Source organism: Prionailurus viverrinus, chromosome X, assembly GCF_022837055.1.
Source record: "Prionailurus viverrinus isolate Anna chromosome X, UM_Priviv_1.0, whole genome shotgun sequence".
NCBI lineage: Eukaryota > Metazoa > Chordata > Mammalia > Carnivora > Felidae > Prionailurus > Prionailurus viverrinus.
In genome coordinates this window covers 55405977-55429637 of record NC_062579.1, presented here as the reverse complement: position 1 = coordinate 55429637, position 23661 = coordinate 55405977, and the positions used below count along the sequence as shown (strand labels likewise).

The 23661-nt window shown below is 43.0% G+C and overlaps 1 protein-coding gene across 1 annotated transcript; it reads right to left on the bottom strand.

Moving 5' to 3' along the window:
* Nucleotides 1–13962: 13962 nt before the first annotated feature.
* On the bottom strand, nucleotides 13963–22016 carry FGF16 (fibroblast growth factor 16). Its single transcript, XM_047844634.1, has 3 exons — nucleotides 21743–22016; nucleotides 15545–15648; nucleotides 13963–14208 (listed from the first exon to the last, which is right to left on the bottom strand). The coding sequence occupies exons 1-3, from the start codon at nucleotides 22014–22016 to the stop codon at nucleotides 13963–13965; spliced, it is 624 nt and encodes a 207-aa protein (XP_047700590.1).
* Nucleotides 22017–23661: the final 1645 nt, after the last annotated feature.

Genomic DNA, 23661 nt, shown 5'->3' with positions numbered 1-23661 from the left:
TGAATAATTCTTTTTATATGCCGTTGAGTTCGATTTGCTAGTATCTTATTGAGAATTTTTGCATCCATATTCATCAGGGATATTGGCCTGTAGTTCTCTTTTTTTACTGGGTCTCTGTCTGGTTTAGGAATCAAAGTAATACTGGATTCATAGAATGAGTCTGGAAGTTTTCCTTCCCTTTCTATTTCTTGGAATAGCTTGAGAAGGATAGGTATTATCTCTGCTTTAAACGTCTGGTAGAACTCCCCTGGGAAGCCATCTGGTCCTGGACTCTTATTTGTTGGGAGATTTTTGATAACCGATTCAATTTCTTCGCTGGTTATGGGTCTGTTCAAGCTTTCTATTTCCTCCTGATTGAGTTTTGGAAGAGTGTGGGTGTTCAGGAATTTATCCATTTCTTCCAGGTTGTCCAATTTGTTGGCATATAATTTTTCATAGTATTCCCTGATAATTGTTTGTATCTCTGAGGGATTGGTTGTAATAATTCCATTTTCATTCATGATTTTATCTATTTGGGTCATCTCCCTTTTCTTTTTGAGAAGCCTGGCTAGAGGTTTGTCAATTTTGTTTATTTTTTCAAAAAACCAACTCTTGGTTTCGTTGATCTGCTCTACAGTTTTTTTAGATTCTATATTGTTTATTTCTGCTCTGATCTTTATTATTTCTCTTCTTCTGCTGGGTTTAGGCTGCCTTTGCTGTTCTGTTTCTAGTTCCTTTAGGTGTGCTGTTAAATTTTGTATTTGGGATTTTTCTTGTTTCTTGAGATAGGCCTGGATTGCAATGTATTTTCCTCTCAGGACTGCCTTTGCTGCATCCCAAAGCGTTTGGATTGTTGTATTTTCATTTTCGTTTGTTTCCATAGATTTTTTAATTTCTTCTCTAATTGCCTGGTTGACCCACTCATTCGTTAGTAGGGTGTTCTTTAACCTCCATGCTTTTGGAGGTTTTCCAGACTTTTTTCTGTGGTTGATTTCAAGCTTCATAGCATTGTGGTCTGAAAGTAAGCATGGTATAATTTCAATTCTTGTAAACTTATGAAGGGCTGTTTTGTGACCCAGTATATGATCTATCTTGGAGAATGTTCCATGTGCACTCGAGAAGAAAGTATATTCTGTTGCTTTGGGATGCAGAGTTCTAAATATATCTGTCAAGTCCATCTGATCCAATGTCTCAATCAGGGCCCTTGTTTCTTTATTGACCGTGTGTCTAGATGATCTATCCATTTCTGTAAGTGGGGTGTTAAAGTCCCCTGCAATTACCACATTCTTATCAGTAAGGTTGCTTATGTTTGTGAGTAATTGTTTTATATATTTGGGGGCTCCGGTATTCGGTGCATAGACATTTATAATTGTTAGCTCTTCCTGATGGATAGACCCTGTAACTATTATATAATGTCCTTCTTCATCTCTTGTTACAGCCTTTAATTTAAAGTCTAGTTTGTCTGATATAAGTATGGCTACTCCATCTTTCTTTTGGCTTCCAGTCGCATGATAAATAGTTCTCCATCCCCTCACTCTCAATCTAAAGGAGTCCTCAGGTCCAAAATGAGTCTCTTGTAGACAGCAAATAGATGGGTCTTGTTTTTTTATCCATTCTGATACCCTATGTCTTTTGGTTGGCGCATTTAATCCATTTACATTCAGTGTTATTATAGAAAGATCTGGGTTTAGAGTCATTGTGATGTCTGTATGTTTTATGCTTGTAGTGATGTCTCTGGGACTTTGTCTCACAGGGTCCCCCTTAGGATCTCTTGTAGGGCTGGTTTAGTGGTGACAAATTCCTTCAGTTTTTGTTTGTTTGGGAAGACCTTTATCTCTCCTTCTATTCTAAATGACAGACTTGCTGGATAAAGGATTCTTGGCTGCATATTTTTTCTGTCTAGCACCCTGAAAATCTCGTGCCAATTCTTTCTGGCCTGCCAAGTTTCAAAAGAGAGATCAGTCACGAGTCTTATAGGTCTCCCTTTATATGTGAGGGCACGTTTACCCCTTGCTGCTTTCAGAATTTTCTCTTTATCCTTGTATTTTGCCAGTTTCACTATGATATGTCATGCAGAAGATCGATTCATGTTACGTCTGAAGGGAGTTCTCTGTGCCTCTTGGATTTCAATGCCTTTTTCCTTCCCCAGTTCAGGGAAGTTCTCAGCTATTACTTCTTCAAGTACCCCTTCAGCACCTTTCCCTCTCTCTTCCTCCTCTGGGATACCAATTATGCGTATATTATTTCTTTTTAGTGTGTCACTAGTTCTTTAATTTTCCCCTCATACTCCTGGATTTTTTTATCTCTCTTTTTCTCAGCTTCCTCTTTTTCCATAACTTTATCTTCTAGTTCACCTATTCTCTCCTCTGCCTCTTCAAGCCGAGCTGTGGTGGTTTCCATTTTGTTATGCATTTCTTTTAAAGCGTTTTTCAGCTCCTCGTGACTGTTCCTTAGTCCCTTGATCTCTGTAGCAAGAGATTCTCTGCTGTCCTTTATAGTGTTTTCAAGCCCAGCGATTAATTTTATGACTATTATTCTGAATTCACTTTCTGTTATATGATTTAAATCTTTTTTGATCAGCTCATTAGCTGTTGTTATTTCCTGGAGATTCTTCTGAGGGGAATTCTTCCGCTTGGTCATTTTGGATAGTCCCTGGCGTGGTGAGGACCTGCAGGGCACTACCCCTGTGCTGTGGTGTATAACTGGAGTTGGTGGGCGGGGCCGCAGTCAGACCTGATGTCTGCCCCCAGCCCACCCCTGGGGCCACAGTCAGACTGGTGTGTGCCTTCTCTTCCCCTCTCCTAGGGGCGGGATTCACTGTGGGATGGCGTGGCCCGTCTGGGCTACTTGCACCCTGCCAGGCTTGTGATGCTGGGGATCTGGCGTATTAGCTGGGGTGGGTAGGCAAGGTGCACGGGGGCAGGAGGGGCAGGCTTAGATCGCTTCTCCTTAGGTGATCCACTTCAGGAGGGGCCCTGTGGCAGCGGGAGGGAGTCAGATCCGCTGCCAGAGGTTTGGCTCCGCCGAAGCGCAGAGTTGGGTGTTTGCGCGGAGCGAGCAAGTTCCCTGGCAGGAACTGGTTCTCTTTGGGATTTTGGCTGGGGGATGGGCGGGGGAGATGGCGCTGGCGAGCGCCTTTGTTTCCCACCAAACTGAGCTCTGTTGTCAGGGGGCTCAGCAGCTCTCCCTCCCTTTGTCCTCCAGCCTTCCCGCTTTCCGAGCAGAGCTGTTAACTTATGACCTCCCAGACGCTAAGTCGCGCTTGTTGTGGGAACACAGTCCGTCAGGCCCCTCCGCTTTTGCAAGCCAGATTCGGGGGCTCTGCTTGGCCGGCGAGCCGCCCCTCTGCCCTGGCTCCCTCCCGCCAGTCCGTGGAGCGCGCACCGCCTCGCTGCCCTTCCTACCCTCTTCCGTGGGCCTCTCGTCTGCGTTTGGCTCCAGCGACTCCGTTCTGCTAATCCTCTGCCGGTTTTCTGGGTTATTTAGGCAGGTGTAGATGGAATCTAAGTGATCAGCAGGACGTGCGGTGAGCCCAGCGTCCTCCTAAGCCGCCATCTTGCCTCTTTTTTTCTTAATCCCCTCACTTATTTCACTCCTTCCCCACGCATCTCCACTCTGGTAACCATCAGTTTGTTCTCTATAGTTGAGTCTGTTTCTTGGTTTGTCTCTATTTTTTCTTTGTGCATTTGTTTTGTTTCTTAGATTCCACATATGAGTGAAATCATAAGGTATTTGTCTTACTGTGACTGACAGATTTTGCTTAGCGTTATACTTTCTGGATCCATCCATGTTATTGCAAATGGCAAGATTTCATTTTTTATGGCTGAATAATATTCCATGGTGTGTGTGTGTGTGTGTGTGTATCTCACATCTATTTTATCCATTCATCTATTGATGAACACTTGGGCTGCTTCCACAATTTGGCTATTATAAATAATGCTATAATAAACATAGGAGTGCATATATCCTTTTGAATTAGTGTTTTCATATTGCTTGGATAAATAGTGCAATTACTGGATCATATGGCACTTACATCTTAATTTTTTGAGGAGCCTCCATACTGTTTTCCACAGTGGGTGCATCAGTTTGCATTCCCACCAACAGTGCATGAGGGTACCTTTTTTTCCAGCACTTGTTTCTTGTGGTTTTGATTCAAGCCATTTTGATAGGTGTAAGGTGATATCTCATTGTGATATCTCATTGTGGTTTTGATTTGCATTTCCCTGATGAGTGATGTCATCAACCTCATTTTAAATGGATTGCATAATCATACCAATGTACCATAACGTATAGTGATTCTTTTATTGTTAGAAAGTCAGGTTGTGTGTGTGTGTGTGTGTGTGTGTGTTTGCTTTTATACATAATGTTGCAATAAGTATCTTTGTGTATAAGTCTTTGGTTGAATTACTATAAGTAGATTTACTGGATCAAAAGGCATGGACATTTGTAAAGTTCTTGATTTATATTATTAAGTTACAGCATCAATATTCTCCCAATAGCAGTATATGATTGGGCCTAGTTCTCTGCACCCTCATTGTGGTGGGTGACTGAATATTATCATATATTAAAAACTTTGTTAATATGCTAAGAAAAATATATTTCATTGTTTTACATTTCACTAATTACTTTTGAGGTTGAAGTACGTTGCTTATGTTTTTTGCAAGTTGTATATCTTCTTTTGTGAATTGCTTATGTTTTTTGGCCATATTCTGTTGGGGTTTGGTGTTTTTATTATATATTTGTGAGCATCTTATATTCAGTATATTTAAGGATAGCTTTTTGTATTCTGTGGAAAATGTTTCCCTAAGGTTTTATTTGCCTTTTAATTTTATTAATTATTTTTTATATTTAGGACTTTACAAACTTCCTGATATTTTCTTTAATAGTTTCATCCTTTACTTGTATGTTTAGGAAGTTCTTCAAGAACTAGAAAAATTTGGACATGTTGCAAAGACAAGGCTGTGTGGAGGAGTTGGGATCAAATGTACAGAGAAAGCACATAGCTTTTATAGAAAGAGGAATACTCTCTGAAAGAGGAGAAAAGGAAAAATGAATCTAAAGCTTGCTAGAAAGAAATTAAAGGAAACCTAAATAAATGGAAAGACATTCTATGTACAGGGACTGGAAGACTTAATATTGTTAAAATGCCAATGCTACCCAAATTGATCTAAAGATTCAATATAATCTCTATCAAAACCCAGGTGGCTTCTTTGTATAAATTGACAAACTAATCCTAAAATTCATATGAAATTGCAAGTGATCAAAAACAGCTAAAACAGTTTTAAAAAGAATAAAGTTGGAATCTCCCACATCCTGATTCAAAACTTACTACAAATTTATAGTAATTATGACTGTATGGTACTAACATGAGGATAGACATATAGATCAATGTTTAGAATTGAGAATGCAGAAGGAAACCCATACCTCTATGATCAAATAATTATCAATAAGAGTATAGTTTTTTTTTCTTTTTTTTTTTTAGCAAATGGTGCTAATGCTAAAACATCTGGGCATACAACATGCAAAAGCATGAAGTTGGAGCTCTACTTCACACCATATAGTAGTGTCCAGAATATATAAAGGAATCTTATTACTCAATAATAAAAAGACAACCTAATTAAAGAGGGGACAGAGAATCAAAACAGACATTTTGTCTATTTGTGAAGATACACAAATGGGCAATAAGCACATGAAAAAGTGCTCACATCATTAGTCATGAGGAAAATGCAAATCAAAACTATCGTGAGATACCACTTCACACCCACTAGGTTGACTCCAATAAAAAAGTTGGAAAATAACAAGTGATAGTAAGAATGTGCATAAATTGGAACCTTCATATATTGCTAGTGGGAATGTAAAATGATATAACCTCTTTGAAAAGATGTTTGGTAGTTTCTCAAATGGATGACCATAAAGGAGCAATTCTGATCCGTGTTATATATCCAAAAGCAATGAAAACATGTGTTCACACAAAGACTTGTACACACATGTTAATAGCAGCATTATTCATAATAGCCTCAAAGTGAAAACAATCAAAATGTCCATGAACTGATGAATGGATAAACAAAATATGGTATACAATGAAATACTATTCAGCAATAAAAAGAAATGCAGTATTGACACATGCTACAATATGCATGAATCTTCAAAACATTATGCTACATGAAAGAAGCCAGTCACAAAAGACCATATATTTCATTTATATGAAATGAATGATTTCATTTATATGAAATGTTCAGAAAAGGAAAATCCATAGAGACAAAGTAGATTAAGGGTTACCAGGGACTGAGTAGAGGAAGTAATGGGAAGTTATTCCTTAATGCTTTCAGAATTTTTGTTTGGGGAGATGAAAAGTTTTGGAAGTAAATAGTGGTGATGATTGCACAACATTGTGAATGTGATTAATGCTACTGAATTATACAATTAAAAATGGTTAAAATTGCAAATTTTGTTTTATATATTGTACCACAATAAATTTTTTTTTTTAAATTCTCTTTAAAAGAAAAAAGCAAGGGGGCTCCTGGATGGCTCAGTAGGTTAAATGTCCGACCTTGGCTTAGGTCATGATATCATGGTTTAGTTCCAGCCCTGTGTCAGGCTCTGTGCTGACAGCTCAGGGCCTGGAGACTGTTTTGGATTCTGTATGTCCCTCTCTCTTTCCCCCTCCCCACTCACACTCTGTCTCTCTCTCTCTCTCTCAAAAATAAATAAACATTTAAAAAATAAAAGTAAAAGAAAAAAACCAAAACTAAACATAATGAAAAATGATTACTAGGAAGCCACAATTAGATGGCTTGGGTCTTAGTGAAACGTTGAGGGAGGTTTCATCTACCGAGACCAAAGAGTGCCTGATCCAGAACAGGTTGGAGTTGAGAACTGGAGACAAATGAAAATTTATATTGTGTCACATGAACTAAAGCAATATTTAATCCCTACTGTCATGATAAGAATTACTTGGGGGAGATGCCTGGGTGACTCAGTTGAGCGTCTGACTCTTGATTTTGGCTCAGGTCATGATCCCAGGGTCGTGGGATGGAGCCCTGAGTCAGTGCCATGCTGAGCATGGAGCCTGTTTCGGATTCTCTCTCTCTCCCTCTTCCCCTCTCCCATGCTCACGCTCTCTCTCTAAAATAAAAAAAATAATATAAATACATGGGGACTTGTTAAATACACAGATCAGTGATTCTCAAAGGTTGGTCTAAGGACTCTGGGGTGTGGTTTGTGGGTTCCTTCCTTTTCTTAAGTAGGCTTCACACTCAGCGTGGAACCCAATATGTGACTTGAACTCAAAACCCTGAGATCAAGGCCTCAGGTGAGAACAAGAGTTGGATGCTTAAACAACTGAGCCACCCAGGCACCCCAGTTTCCTTCATTTTCTAATTACACATCTAGGAGAAGCCAAATATTCTTCCTATAATTTAGCCAAAAGAACATATAGCAACAGATTGCAGAAGCAGATATAAGAATCCAGATGTTGGGGCACCTGGGTGGCTCAGTTGGTTAAGCCTCTGACTCTTGATTTTGGCTCAAGTCATGGTCTCACAGTTTGTGGGATTGAGTCCTGCATCAGGCGCTGTACTAATAGCACAGAGTCTGCTTGGGATTCTCTCTCTCTCCCTCTGTCTCTGCCCCTTCCCTGCTCATGCTCTCTATCTCTCTCAAAGTTAAAAAATAATTCAGCTGTCTTCTATTAAGGGAGATATCAAAGAGGTTTGGAAAACAATACCACTCAGAGTGTTTTAGAATATAGTTATTTTTCATTAAAACATGATTTATATTGATGTTAATGGATTTATTGTTATTTTAAATGAATTAGATACAATTTTTTTGGAAATTAAAAACTTATTTGAGTTTCTAATATGGTAAATACCAATAGCTTTAACCCACATTAACAAAAGCTCTTGGAGGTTCTCAATAATTTTTAAGTGTGTAAGGGTTTTCCTCAGAATAAAAAGTTTGAGAACCATTGATAGATAATTTCAGTTGTAAATTCTGATTTAGGAAGTCCCAACAGAGTGCAAGAGTCTGTATTTTTAGACAATTACACCAGATACTGAACAGAGTTTGGGTAACACTGAGCCAATATAAAAGTGTTTAAATTTAGGGATTTTTATGACAAGTTATGGTGAATGCCAGAATCAAAACTAAGTGAATAAAAGGAGTGTCAAGCAGAAAAGACTGGTCCATTTGAAGTTGACAAGACTGTATTTGTAGGGGAGCCATGTAATGATCCAATTTTCATAACTTTCCTGAGTAATGTTGGCAATCCAGGAGTAGAAACACAGAAAGTGGGCATTTTATTTTTTATTTTTTAAAAGTTTATTTGTTTATTTTGAGAGAGAGAAAGGGAGGGGGAGAGGCAGAGGGAGAGAGAATCCTGGGTAGGCTCTGTGCTGCCAGCACAGAGCCTGACGTGGAGCTCGATCTCATGAATGGTGAGACCATCACCTGAGCAGAAATCAAGAGTCAGGATCTTAACCAGCTGAGCCACCCAGGTGCCCCAAAGAAAGTGGGCACTTTAAACTAGTGTTGGATGAGGCTTTAGGTGGGAGCTAAGTTGCCCTGTAACTAGCTAGATATATACATGATATTCAGATTTTACATTGAGTAGGTTATACTCTGGGTTTATGTTGTAAGAGAGTTCCCCGGGGCCGATTGGGTGTGGTTTAATAGCCTAACGGGGATACCTGGAGAAATCTATAGGATATAGTGTTAGGTGAGGTTAGGATGGTGTGACCGGTTTTGGAAACTTAGAACATTTGCAACTGGTGAGATATAGGGAAACTAGAAACCAACAAGGCAAACATATATCTGCCAACATGGAGTCTGGTGTGTAGAACATTAAAGGGGACTAGGTTGGGGCTCAGAGAACCCAACTATAAGGAAGAGAAATGAAGATAAGGATTTTTGGATATCTGGGACTTAGGTGATACTGTCTTCTCATGATGTGGTTATGGAAGCCTGGAGAAAGGAGGATCTTGGGACCCTAGGATGCACTGCTAAAATATAACTAAAATAGGAGTTGGGTGAGGGCTGAGAGATTCTGTTGGTTTACTTCATACCAGGTACATTCAAAGATGGAGTTTCCAAGTGGGTGCTCTCATGACATGTTCTTAGTAAGAGGCCAGCATTTGTATGGCATGACTATCCCATGTACCACCTTGCTTTCTGGAACCTGTCCTTTGTAAAATCCCAGCAGAATCATACATACAGGAGAGGGGATGGAGTGATGCATATGAATAATGCATTCATAGATGTGTCTTCAAATTAATACTAATACTAATAAATAATGAACTAAAAGTAATAACAATAGTTAACATTTATCAAGTGCTTACTATGCATGAGGTACTGTGCTAAACACTTTATACTTTTCATACATTATCTTATTTAATCTTTATAGCAACAGCCCTTGAGGTAGGTCCTAATGATCATCCTTATCTTATAGGTGAATACAATGTGGCTTACTACAATTCAGCCATACTACTTTCTTAAAGTTTTTTTGATTATGCTTAACTTCTTCCTGCCTCTGGACTTTTATATATTACTGCTTTCTCTGCCTGTAAAGCTATTCATTCCCCAACTAAGCTAACTCCTACTCACCCTTCAGGGCCCACCCTAAGCATCAGCTTTTTAGGAAGCCTTCCCTAACTCATTTAATAGGTGTATCTCCCTAATATACACTCTTGTAACACTCTTGTAACAAGTTCTCTTTCTTTATAACACATATTACTATATGTAAGCTTACTTGTTTATGTCTGTCTTCCTGACTAGATCATGTCATGAGGAGAGGAATGGCTGCCTTACTCTATATCTTTAAAGACATAAGTGCTCAATAAATATCTGTCACATGAAAGAAAGAATTAATGAGTGAATGAATTTTGGGTCAAAGAGCTAGGAAGTTAAGGAAGGAATCTGGATGTAAAACAAGGTTGGTCTGACTCTAGGATCTGAGGAGCATGCTGTGTCTTTTGCTTCGTTGCTGATGATTAACAGGGCTGATCCCATACCTTGTCTGGAAATTGGAAAGAGATGCAGAGGGGAAGCAGCCTATTCTGGGATGGAGGAGTGGAGAGAGACTATTGAGGAATAAGGAGATAATTGGGTATCTTTGCAATTGTCACCAGAACCTTGGTGTAGAGAGACCTATTAGAAAGGTCTTCAGTTTTCTCTTGAGAACAGAAGGACCTCTAGGAGTGACAAACTAAATTATGTTCTGATTCTTCTGTTGAGGAAGGAAATTAAATGACAGATGGGAGAACATGTATTTTCAAAGGAGAGGATCTCTTCTCTTTGGTTTCTTCTCCCTAGCCTCCCACACTCCTCCACAACAGATCCCTCTTCTTGAAGTGCTGGGGAAAGGCAGTCTAACTCTACTTCAGAGAGAAGGACAGAAATCTCCAAGGTCTGCCCTCTTCAGGAGGAGGAATATTAAGTCTGTAGGCAACTTGGACTGAGCCTGTGTGAACTGTGGTCCCACTAGAACACTGATCCTGATGGATTTCTGACTATGCAGCCAAAGATTTGGTGGCTGAGCACTTCAGTGACTTGAAGGTAGATAACTTCATCTTCTTTTATTTCAATACTTTATGTTCTTTTTTTGGAAGCAGTCTGCTTTGATGGCTCTGATAACCTCCTTGTGTCTGGACATGGTGAGTTCGGTCTCTGCTTGCCTTTTAAGCATAACATTCAGCTTGGACAGTGAGGGTGAAAACAGAGATGTGTAGGGAGGTGAAGGAGATCTGGTTGCTATCAAGAATGTTGTAGGGGCTGGCCCTGGGTTGAGAGTTTTTCAGAACCACTGAGCTGTAAAGCTATCCCAGGTCTTCCCTCTCCTCACTCCCACCTCCCTGTCACCAAACTTGAAGCTATCTCTTAGAAGATAGGAGTCAAAGTTTTCATACATAAAATCCACATCTTTGAAATAAAAAACACAAAGCATCTATCAAGGTTTTCACGCAGGGTCACAGGGGCCACCTATTCTTTCAACCAATCATGTGCCTATTGAAACAAACATTTCCTAAGTGTTTGTTTTGTTCCAGTAATACCCTAAACCCTGGGAGGGGATGCAAAGATAAATTAGAAATGGTCTCTGTGCATATTTTCATCCAACACCAAAGGTCCAGAGTTTACTACTCTAAAATTCCCTCAGGTTGACACAAAAGAATTACTTTTGCACTTTAGGGATATGGTGCCATTCAGCTGTCAAACGATCTAGTAGTACTAGGTTATCTATCTTACATTTCCATTTCCAGAATTTACCTTTTCCATCCTTTTGAAAATGAGAATAGCTGCCCATTGACATTTTCTGGCTATGTGCCCCATTCATTGTTACTCCTAAAGAGTGCCTCCCCTGTGAATTCCTCCTGGGACCCTACACCATTCTTTTGGTCTTTTTCCCTGTAATTCCACCAAGAGGATAAAGGTAAGGCCTGACCCTAAGATTTGGAGTCTTTCCCTTTTTCATTACAGTGGCATTTTTCCTTGTAATCCTGCCCTGTAGTACTGTGCTTATGGCTTTGCCAGGCTCATGTCAAGTGTCTTACTAGAGTAATGATTGGCCCTACTCACAGGGAAGTGCCAGCTTCCTATTGGTTAAAATATATTTCATTTATCTCACAAGTCCTCAGAAATTGTGGCTGTGTATCAAAAGTTATAGGTAGCTGACTGTAGATAATATAGGTTAAATTTTGGTTTAAAATAAAAATGTGATGCTCATTAAAAATGTGATAACAAACGTCACACAGCTGATTTTTACCCTTATCCTAGAGACCTCTAGAGGTGGTGTCTCTTCCCTGCAGCTTAACACAGACATTGCCATCAGCCTCTTTGCCTTTCCAAGTTCTGTTGGTTTTTCACAGCTGGAGTTACCCCTTTCAGGAAACTCTCCCTACTCACCCTAGCCCTGTGAGATCTTCACCTAGGTGGATCCATTGGTGAGCATTCTAATCTGTGATCATGCATAATCATGCAACTTAGCACTTTTTATCATATAATCTTATTTTCTATCTCATGTATATATTCTCATATGTGTGATTTCTCTGTTGGTTACTTAGATGTGGATGAGCTTTTAGACTTTATCTTTAAGTGAGCTGCTACCTAAGTTATTTGATGCTACCCCACAGTCAGAAAAAAAAAACAGTGGATGCCTACATGATGCGATTGAAGAGAATCAAGGTACTAGCCTAAGCCCAAAACCTTTTCCCACCAGTCCTTCATGGGGCCTGAGTACGCAATGAGACATTTATTCTCTTGTCTGTTTTATCCTGACACCATTTGGTTCGAAAATTCAAATAACCCTATGCTTCTACCTCGGTAAATATTAGTAAAGAGGCCAGGGATTTTAAACCATGATATATCAGGGGTTGCTCTAGAGAAGAGGGAGTTCCAAGGAATGCCATCTCCATTCGAACTAGAGCAACTCTACTTTTGTTTTATGGACTAAGGTTATCCTAAAACTTTATTTATAAGCCATTCAGTTTCAGAAAGAATTATTTTTGAAAACCATTCCTTTAGGGCACTGGGTTTCAAAATTTATCCTGCACAGAAATCCTCTGGAAGGCTTGTTAACATGCAGATTGCTAGGCCCCACATTCCAGAGTTTCTGACTTGGTAGATCTAGGGTAGTTCTTGATAATTTACATTTCTAACAGGTTCGCAGCTGCTGCTACTGGTCAAGAGACCATATACTCTGAGAACTACTTCTTTAGGGAAGTGTGTTAACAGCTTCTCAGAATGCTCTAGAAGCACTGGCAGGGGATGGGGGGTGGATTGGAGAGGGAGTGGGAGAACACTTCCAGAAGGGAAGTTGGTTAAAAAAAAATAGGTGTCCTTACTGATTGTTGTTTATTTGTAATCACTTCTTCTTCATATCTAAAGTAAGAAGCCACCAATTAGGGTTTCTGACCTTCAGGCATTGAGGCCTAACCAAATCCCAAAAGGGTGTTTATCTACACCTTGTCTTAAGCACAAATAGGAGCTTCTGTAAGAGCTATTGGTCCAGGCCTTCCTGAAGCTTTGATGCATCACTAAGTTTAAACTCCTAGAACCTGAAAGGACTTCAGATAAGGCCCCTAAATAATGCTAGCATTGTTGCTGATAAGTCTTCTAGGCTAGGCAGCATAATGCTGACATCAGGAGATTCTAATAAGTTGGAGAGAAAGAAGGTAACCAACCTTCTAATCCCACTAAATGTATAACCAACCTTCTAATCCCACTAAATGTATAACTCAGTAGAATTAGACAATGGTTACAATATAAAATTTTATTGCCAATAAAAGCCTTTCATAACTCATTTATCCTGTTTCAGTAGGACCTTATTCTTTCTGATGAAAATCCAGTCATAGCATCTCTCATTAAAAATAAAATTATTTTGAAATAAATAAATATATAAAATAAATAGCATGTACATTTCATAAATAGTTTGTCCTTATGCACAGTATCCATGCTTACATTTTAATATCATTTTCTCACAATCTACCCCATCTCCCAGTTCCAATGGCAGGAAACCTGCATGTCGGGACAGATGATAAATCTCCATAGCCAGTGCAGGGATGACCTGCAACAGGGCCATAGCCCCAAGGATTTTAAGGAGACTTTCCCAAAGCTCTGTATGTAGCATCTATGGCAGATTCCTTGGTCTTTCATTTACCCATTGTCAAAGTATTTGGGTGGATTGTGGGGCAAGATACCCCTGGCCCTTGGCAGGGGCCCCCATTCTTTCTCGTGCCACCTCGGGGGAAAGAACATGAGTAAAGAAATAAGTATATACAAGATTCCCTGTAGCCCACCCATCCTCCCACATCCCTCTCCCAAATAACCCAACTTTGATATACACTTTGAACAAGGGAACAGTTGGGTTGAGTTGAACATTAAGTGTTTCTCTGTTATCTAAATTTATAGGAAAGAAGACTGAAAAGCTATGAGTATAGTGCTTGCAGAGACAACTGTGGCCCTAGGGGTCACAGAGGTCACACTAGGGGTCCATTACCTATAGCGGAAGAGGTCTCTGGACATGGAAGGCAACTTAGAAGGATCTACTGGCCTGGGCAAAAAGTGAGTGAATTTCTGGTGTCGTTTAGTCCTGTATCCCTCCCGGGGTGAGCCGTCTTTATTCAAGGCCACATAATACTGTCTCTCCGAGTCCAAGTGTTTGTACAAGGTTGAAGCATAGGTGTTGTACCAGTTTTCTTCAAACTGTTCCCGGAAAACACATTCACGTGTGAGTTTTTTCTGTGAGGGTGAGAAAATAAAGCAGAGCCTATTATATGACTCTTTCTCCCGTCCCGGCTTGCTGAAATATCAATAGCACACTGACATTAGAAAATTTCAGTCCTATCTCACAGTATTCCTGAGGCGTCTTCTTTCCAAATAGCACAAAACAGTCCTGTCCTTATTGCCTTCATCTTCTTTCATGAACCACACTGAAATGTTTAAGGAGAGATCTTTCCTAAAGGCAGGAGACCAAAGGAGATGGTCTCACTGGGCTCTTTGAGCCTGAGAATTTCTGCTATGGCCTTCCAATGCTCTTCTGGCACCCTAATTTTCTACCTACTTAGGGCAAATAATGTCAAATCCATTGATATTACAGACAACCATGTCAACTAGCAGGCAAAGGCCTTGGATCTATATAAAGCTCCATGGGAGGAGAGTTGTGATCTCTCCTAATGAAGGGCCTCAGGGCTGTCAGTTGAAAAGCTCAGAAAAGATCTCCTTGAAAAGTTCCTCCAATCTGGCTACTTCAAGGTAGCAGCTCCTGAGGCAGGTCTCTTGCCTCTGCCCCTTCTCACACTTGATCCAGCTGGCATACTACTTGCTGTGGTTGCTGATACCAAGTGCTGGGGACAGGCCTATCTCTTAGGTGTCAGGGAAAAATGTGCTCTGATTTCATGGGGTGTAGGCAGCCAGAAAGTGTGTTATGTGGCTCAAAAGCCAAACCCTGAAAGGGTTAAGGTCAGCAAAGTCACTCACCATTCCCCAGCTCTGGGCTAGCTTCCAGAATGGAGAACATGTACTGCAGCCAACCTAGTCCTAGCTGGGGACTTAAGCCTGTCACCAGACTCTGGAACCCTCACTTTTCATTTGTTTGTTTCATTTGGCCTCTGGAATTAAGCTGAAGCAGTTTGGAAATCAGGGGCTGTGTTTTTAATCTCAGAATCTCAATCTGAAGGGCAGCTCTTCCACTGCCTATTTTTGTGCCAGCTAGTCTGCTACTCCTCTAGGCACCCGTTAAAATTCAGAGGTGCTCCTCAGGGGAGTAAATGGCCCAAACCCTTACCATCTATTGACAAACCAGCACAGCTTACTATTATCATCAGACTAGCTGGCTGTCTAGTGGAAAAGGTGAAAGCAAATGTACCACAGAAAAGCTTAAGGTTTGATGGGAACTGAATGAGTGAAAGTGTTATATAGCAAGCTCCCAGGCATCCAAGAAGCAACTAGAAGACACTAATCCTTCACAGTTGACAGAAGTATTTCAAGTGCTAGATAAATGTTTTTATACGTTTGCCTTACATAGTCCAAACACTGGTGGTAATAGCCTCTGATGAAAAGAAAACCTTAAACTTACCGACCCATATAGTTCTCCTCGCTCGTTCATTCCTAAGTATAGGCCAGAATCCACTCCCCGGATGCTGATCAACCCCACAGCCAGGCTGATAAACTCTAGGATTCCTAGAGCAAAAAAGTGAATGCCATTTCCATTACTGACATCAAGCCAAGAGGAAGCTATTCAGGTGACATGAGCTACCAGTCATCTATACCCAACTCCTATGACACCATCTTGTGCAGCAACAACGGAAACTCAGAAAAGATACTGAGTCTCTCTAGGCCTCAGTTTTTCCATCTGTAAGGTGGGTGGAACAACCTATTACTCAACACGCTTAGACATATTATGAAGAAGAGACCATGTGAAGGATTTGGCTACAAAAGCTTCATAATTACAAGGTACTATTGCTGTTAAATACCAACAGTTCAAGAAATGGGAGGGTACTTTATTAATGGAAGAATGTGGCTAGATTTCTGTATGTTTCCAAAGTCACTTCCCTCCTCCCTAGAGCACATAGCATTACCTTGTTGTCCTCTAGGCTGAATTCATTTTGCACCCTCTTAGCTCCCATGTCCTTAAAGCCACATGAGGCTGTCAACTGCCGGTACTTGACTCTAACAAAGGCCACACAGGCCACTCACTAAGTCTGTTCTTCTTACCTATGGCAGAAGGCAAAATATGGCCTGGTGAGAGCCTTCTCTTATAAAATGCTCTTAGCCAGGGCAGCCCCAGGCTGACAAGCCTGTCATTTTATCCTTCTCTCTTTAGAATTTTAACTTTACCCATGGCCAAGAGTTGGCAGGTAATACTGGACTTAATACTGATTTGAGATGTTGCAACTTTAAGGGGAAAGTTTGGAAGACATTCAGAAACATCCCTCTAGCTGACAAGGTTAGAGGTGAGGATTTGAAAATGTTTTCATTTACTCAGCAGCAGTAGGAAGAAAAAAGAAATCAACTTCTAAGAGGGAAAATGGACCCAGAACTGAAATCCTGGTGATGCTGAAGTCTTTACAATTTTGTCCTAAGGTAGCACAATCTGTTGTTCCATGGATACAAACACAATGGTCAAGTAGATTCCTCTTTGATGTTTCTCTCTCTAACCGTGTTTTTCAAAATACAGACCAAAACTTTATATGATTGACTCACAGAGACATCCAAAGGTATGAAATGAGCTCATATCTGGCTGTTTTTCTTATCCAAAAATTCAATTCTTAAGGGTAACAATATTCTATGTAATCTACATAGGGAGTGGAACTGATGCCTTAAAGATCACTTTAAAAATTAAGTGGTTAATTTGTAAATCAGATTCAAGACTCCAGTGGGAAGTCTCTTGAAAAGCCCCAGTGATTTGGACTGCCAGATAGGTGTGCAGCTGTTGCAGCTTTAGGGCACATGTTTCCATGGCCCACTTGGATCTATTTGAAGAATGTAAAATGTTCTGCTGCCATTGTATAGAACACTCAGAGTGTAGGCTTTGGCCACCAAAAGAGAGAGAGAGAGAGGGAGGGAGGAGAGAGAATCTTAAGCAGGCTCCACACTCAGCATGGAGCCTGGCATGGGGCTCCATCCCACAACCCTGGGATCATGACCTGGGCCAAAATCAAGAGTCAGATGCTCAACCGACTGAGCCACCCAGGTGCCCTAACATTGAAATCCTTTACATTTTATTATCAATCAGGTTGTTACTAACACTTATAGCACAAGAAAGGAGTTTTGGGAAAACACATTGACACAAGATGGTAGGAAGAGAAGGGCAAATAGCTGGTGTCAAGTGGGGGTTAAGGAGGAAGTGATTTAATGGATCAAAACCTTTAGCTGCATTGCACAAGTGTCTGATTTTGGTTCTGCCTTGTATAACGTTTTAATAAATGACTTGTAAGAGGACATAGGGAAACTGCTTACTCTACTTCCAAAAGATGTACAGCTGAGAAGGTGACTCAATCAAAATCTGAAGAGATTTCAAGAGGATGGAAAAATGTACTGACTCCACAAAATAAGCTTTAATTAGAATAAATGTAAAGTCCTGCACTTTGGTCCCCAGACTGATTACTCAAGATGTTTTGTGTTTGGGGTTTTGTTGGGGGATGGTGAGCCACAAGTGCAGACAGTTGAATTAATCACACTCCTTGCTTTATTGCCTGTTATCATAATTGGTCTGCACCAGGGCTTTTTATTTATCTATTTCTTTTTATTTCCATACTCTGCTTCCACCCCCCTCTGTACTTCAGGCAATCATGTATATTTTCTTGAAAAAAATGTTATATTCTTTTGTGTTTCTATGCATTTTCATTAAATACAAGTCAGTCCACCATTGTAATGGGGAGATGTGGCTTAACAAAACATACACAACAATGGTTAAGGGATTTGGATAAGATCAGTATGCGTGATTCATGATAATGTAAAACTAATATGCATTAGTTCATAATAATGTAAAAAGCTAATGTAAAACTAGTCATGTAAAAATTAAAATTTATCAAAAAGCTCATGTGAAAAAAAAGCTAGTGTGATCTAAGGTTGCACTGATAGAGGTCTAGTAATGGCATAAGGGAGGAGACAGCCACCTCTCTGTTCTGCCTTAGACCACACTGAGTGTACTGTTTTTAGTTCTACTGTGTTTACAGAGGTCTATGGAAAAACAGGAGTGTGTTCAAAGGAGAATGGCCAGTATGGCAAGGAAAAAAGAAACCAGGTCATGATTCAGTTCTGTGTGCTAAACTTTGAGTGATACCAACCTGCTGGAGGCTTCAGTTATTTGCTTTGCGTAGACAGATTACTTCTGAGCTTCAAGTCTTAGTTCCCTCATTCTCTAAGTATCTCATGTTTCTGATCACCCTGAGCTCACTAAGTAGCAGAGGGCAACTTGTGACCTCACTGGCCAAGACCTGGTGTGAGAACAAATCATGAAACCCAAGAGGTGTGGCCATTTGAGTCACCACAGTTTTTCTCCAACTCTCTGTTAACCCTGATGCCAAAGGACAGATCATACAGGAAGTCATTTGGGTTGTGTCCAGTAACAGGGGTCTCCAACAGCTGGAATCATCCCTGCCCAGCTGTCTTTGGGCATCATTTTCATTGCCAATTTTCCTATTAGCTGGATTCAAACTGTGGGAACCCAGTAGCACATGATGATGGAACAGATATTCCTAAACCTCCTGAATCTCAGCCAGCATGAAGGGAGAGAGAAAACAAGCCATTTTCACATTTTCCCAGTTACAGTTGGAGAGGGGAGTTAATAGCAAAGTGTTGAGGCAAAGTGTTAAGTAGGCTATGTTTGTCCTCAGCACTCTCACCCCCTTCAAGGTCCAGGACCTCCCTCTACTCTGCCTCATCTTGACCTGTCCTTCTCAGCCTCTGGCCTTTGCTTGACAATTTACAGGCTCTTCTTACATCTTTTCCCCCATGACCTCAGTTAAAACAGATCTGCCCTGAGCTCCACTGCTTCAGAACCTAGCTAGATGGTTGGCTAACATGTCATTGAATCTGGTTACATGACTTGCCTGGCTCCCTCAGCCATCCTTTCAGACCTTCAGGGCCAAGACAGTGCTGCTTTGGCATCTTGACAAATAAGAACCAGATTACTCAAAAACTGAACCAGCTGCATTAGCCTGCTTCATCACACCTGGTGTGAGGCCTCTCCTCCAGTCTATCTCCCAAGCTCTGCCAGTCCACAGGTGCCCCTCAGGAATGTCAGTATCCCTGTGAACCTCATGAATGCCACCAGCCAAGTGGAGATTGAAATACTCCTGACTACTGATTGCAGAATGGAGTGGGGGAGGGGGGAGGATAGGCTATGCCAACAGGTTATTATTTGGAGTCGTGGCTGCTCTTGGGCTCAGCCTGACTCATTCTGAACACATGGATTCCAGGGTAATCCTTGGGGGCCCTGCTCTCCAATTACAACAAATAGCTATTTACTTTACATGGCCTTTGGAGACTACCTCCTCCCCCCAAGCAGAAATCTATAATATTTTATATCTTAAGCCTGGCCTACTTTACCCTGCTGGAATGTTGACTGCCAAAGCACTTATGGAATGTTAAAGTTTCGATTTATTGAATACCCTGGCTGATTAACTCAAATGTGGAGGGAGGAGACTTAGCAAACTCAAACGCCACCTCTTTCTTTGCCAAGAGCTAAACCAAGAAAGAATAAATGTGTGTTTGAAAGTTGGCAGAGGAGGTTACAAAGAGACAGCTTTGACTAGTTATCATTTCCTTTACAGGAAATACATGGAACTGCCAGGAAGCCAGGGAAGGAGGAAAGGGAAAAGGTGGTGCAGAGGTGGTCTCAGGCAGTGTTATTTTAAAAGGCAAAACCAAAAATGAAGCAGTCAGTTAAGCAGCAATGAAAACATCCCTTCCTCCTGCCAGTTTTATTTCCTTTGATTTCTCCTGAAACTTACCCTTAGCAGGCCTGAGAGATGAAAAGAAATCAAGATGTGTCCTTAGGGAGGTAATTAAAGACCACTTATCCTAAGAGTCTATTACTAATTTATGTTGACCTTGTAGGTTATTTGGCTCAGCTTAGGCACAAAGTCAGACAAACACTAGCTGCTGGAAGCCAAGGTCACAGTTTCTCCACCTCTGCTGCCCCCCACCCTACATTTCTCCATCATTTCATGATTCCTCTTTTTATATATCAGGAATGGACTACTCCAATGTCTTTAGGCCATTTCTGGGAGACTTTGGGAGGTTCTGAGGCCAGGGTGGGGGTCCCATTCCTTCCGAAGAACTGCAAAGTCACAAGTGATGGAAGGGAAAGGAGTCAAGTTAATACTCCCTCTTCCCTGACTCCACCTTATCACCCTTTTGAGGACCTGCTGCAAATTTATACAGGCACCTGCACCCCTCCATTACTCCCACCCTACACACAATCCACTGTACTCCAGCTCTGTGAGTGTTTTTTTTTTCCCCCAAGATGACATAGATCTCATTAGGGTTCCTGCTTGCTCTCAGCAAGGAAGATCAGCCCCAACCCTAAGTTGTTTGCTAGACTTGGCCTTGCCCAGAAACTAGCCTCTGTGCTTCCCCCCTCTCCTTCTACTGTGTACTCCAGATGCAACTCTAGCAAGACAGGGGAAAAAGAAGATGGGGAGGTTTGGGGGGAACGGGGGAGGGTGGGATAAACAAGGGAACAGGTATCATGCCTGAGGGTAGGCAAAGCCTCTTCCTACCTGCTTAGGGATAGAAGATGTCCTTGGGCCATAGGGTCCATAGGGCATTGGGGGATGGGGTTACCAAGTAAAGGTAGCTGTCACAGTACCTGAATTATGGTTTAACAGAGAATAGGAAATTGAAAATAAAAATGGCCAAATTACTGAGAAATGAACACATTTGTTTCGAAACCTAATGATCTCCATCCTACATCAAGGTTTATACTAATTATGTTTTGTATGTCAGACAGGCTCTTTAAACAATCTGCCAAGTGTTGGGCAGAGAAAATCCTGGATGGAGGTTGTACATTTCCTGTCCTGGGCCCAGGAGACACCTGTTTCTGGGGCTGGGAGTGGGCCTAGGACTGGGCCCCAGACCATTTCCTCCCTGTGAGGCAAGGAGTCCAGAGGTATATCTAGGCAATAGCTGACCTAGGGCTGTGCCCTACGCAGTGGACAGCGGGAGGATTTCCCAGTTTCTCCAACACCCAGCTCATGCCTTGCTACCGGGATTGGCCTCCACTCCAGGCAGAGCAAGCCAGAGGCAGGCAGGTGCCACGGCTGCCGATCCCCCTGTCAGCCAAAAGCCACTCCGGCACGGACCACCCACCCACCACATCGATAGCCCACGAAGCTTCTGCTCCAGACAATCGGCCGCGACAACCCTGCTGCTCTTGAGGCTCGACCCCGCGCTACAGCCATGGTCCCTAGTCTCCTCAGCTGGTGCTTCTACCCTCCTCCAGCTCCACCTGCTTTCATCCTAAGCGCAGCGTTGTCAGAATGATCCCCTCGCTATGGGGGAGGGAAGAAGGGTGGAGTGGGGAAAAGAGAGGCCGCACCTCAAGGCGCCCCCGCCTCCTCCCTGCCTCTGAAGGTGCCAGGAGCCCTGACGCCAAGTTTGCACCATTCGATCCTGCCTGCCCCGCGTCCCTGGCGGTGTCCCGCCTCGACGGGCCCGGACGGCACAGGCTTGGGGGCAGCCCGCGGATCCCAAGCTGGAGCCCAGAGCCATCGGTTCCCCAGAGAACCGTCCGCTCGCTTCCCGTCCCTCCCGGCCGCGTCCTCACCGAAACGGCTGTGGTCGTGGCGGGTGCCATGCACAGTGCCGTTGGGGAAGATCTCCAAGTGGAAGCCGGTGCGGCAGTACAGCTGGCGGCGCCGCAGGATCCCCTTCAGGTGGGCGAAGTCTGTGGGCGAGCCGCGCTGCAGCTTCCCCTCGATCTGGCCTAGGCGCTCGTTCAGGAAACCCGGGGAGTCAGCTAAGGGCACGTTCCCCAGAGACGAGGAGAAGCCGTGCAGGTCCCAGTCCAAGGAGGCGAAGACTCCCCCCACCTCCGCCATGGCTGGGTGCGCGGGGCCGAGCTGGGGCCGCGAGGCGCGAACTACCTCTCCCCTCAGCGAGCACTGGCGACTCGGAGGCGCTCGTTCGCTCCCTCGCTCGCTCCGCGCTCTGCCTAGCTGCAGTGGACGTCTGTTCGCGTCCAAGGAACTTCTCAGCGGCGGGGCAACGAGCTCCTGACCTTTCTCTCAGTCAAAGTGGCGCTTCCCCTACGCATCCATCTCCCTAGGCCTCTCATAGCTGGCTTGGTCGAGCTATCAGATGCAAACGGCACTTTATATACATACCCACTCCCCTTACATTGACATATTGGATATTTAAATACAAGCCACACCTCACTGGCATCCCCTCGGAGATTGGTGTGTGGGTTTTTTTCCCCCCTTGTATCCTTTTGGCTCTTTTGGAAGGGAGGGGGTGAGGGAGGAGAGAGCAAGCGAGCTTCACTCCCTCTTTTATTATGAAAAAAAAAATGGCAGGGAAAAGCTACACATTGCAGTGAGGCATAACTGTTTTTGGCAGTTTTTTCTGAAACTGCTGATGAAATAACGGAGCCCAATGCGTGGAGGCTGTTGGCGCCCACGGCCACTCAGGCCTGTGGTGTGGAGGTCTGTCAGCTGCGCGTGGGCAGTTCCCACCTCCCACGCCTCATCTGGCGTCTCGCCTTCGGAAAGTGGCTTGAGACCCGGGCTGGGGGTTCACGCGTTCCTGACCCCTTCTTGTTCCCCGGCTGGTCGAAAACTGCAGAAGGGGCGCCTGGCCTGGGACAGGAGCTCCCTGGTTTCTTTGTTCTGTTGCCCATCTCCAGTCCCAGTCCCCACCTGTAGGTCGGCGGGAGCCGAGGAAGTGAAAAACACGAAGGCGAGTGAAGTTGGGGGTAGTAGCTGTCCCTGCGGGCACCAAGCCGGAGTCTTTAAGGGGTCTGGGAGGAGCGGGAAACCCCACGGAGGAAAGAAGACATTTTTTTTTTAAAGGGACGTTTACAGCTTAGGAAAAGTAAGGGGGAGTAAGAAATAGAAAGTGATCTTTTTGAAAAATGATCTGCACTGGCTTTCTGGGCGCTCTTTTACAAGGCTCCCGAGAGCAAACCCGATGAGAGGCCATTGGAAGCCTGGTGGGGGCTTCCCCCTACCTCTTTTCTTGTTGGAAACAGGTGTTTCCTTGCTCTGTGCCGTGCCCTGCTTGGAGATACTCTATCAGGAACAGAGACAGTTGGAGCAGGAACTGGCGGCAGTTCAGGGCAACCGGCAGCATCGGGAAGACCTGGGGAGCAGGTGCCCAGCCTGTCCAGCGTCCCTGCGCCCCTGCCCCACACCTGAACCCTGGGACCCCTCTCTGGCCCTGGCGCTCGGCGTTCTGTTCGACTATTAAACTGCATTGTTGCTTGCAGTTTGCACCCTCAGCGGGCTCTGGCTGCCTTCCCAGTCTCCCGCAGGGGACTTCCACTGCACCTCCGCCTTTGCAGCGCCTCCTCCTGGGGAACCCGTGTCCCATGACCAGTTCGAACTCTGGCTGTCCCTGAGAGAAAACCGATTCCGTTCAATTCAGTTAGTGAAATTTGATTCCTGATCCTGGGCTCCCACGTGCACCTCATATTCACTGTCTGGAACTGTAGCAGTTCTTGGTTTGGAACATCCTGGCTTGGTTCTG

Bases quoted from the DNA above. Each gene is read 5' to 3' on its own strand.
- FGF16 (XM_047844634.1), bottom strand. From the start codon at position 22,016: ATGGCGGAGGTGGGGGGAGTCTTCGCCTCCTTGGACTGGGACCTGCAC. The intron at 15,649-21,742 runs GTGAGGACGCGG...TTTTTGCTCTAG, and splicing joins CCACGACCACAGCCGTTTCG to GAATCCTAGAGTTTATCAGC. The intron at 14,209-15,544 runs GTAAGTTTAAGG...TCACCCTCACAG, and splicing joins GAGGAGAACTATATGGGTCG to AAAAAACTCACACGTGAATG.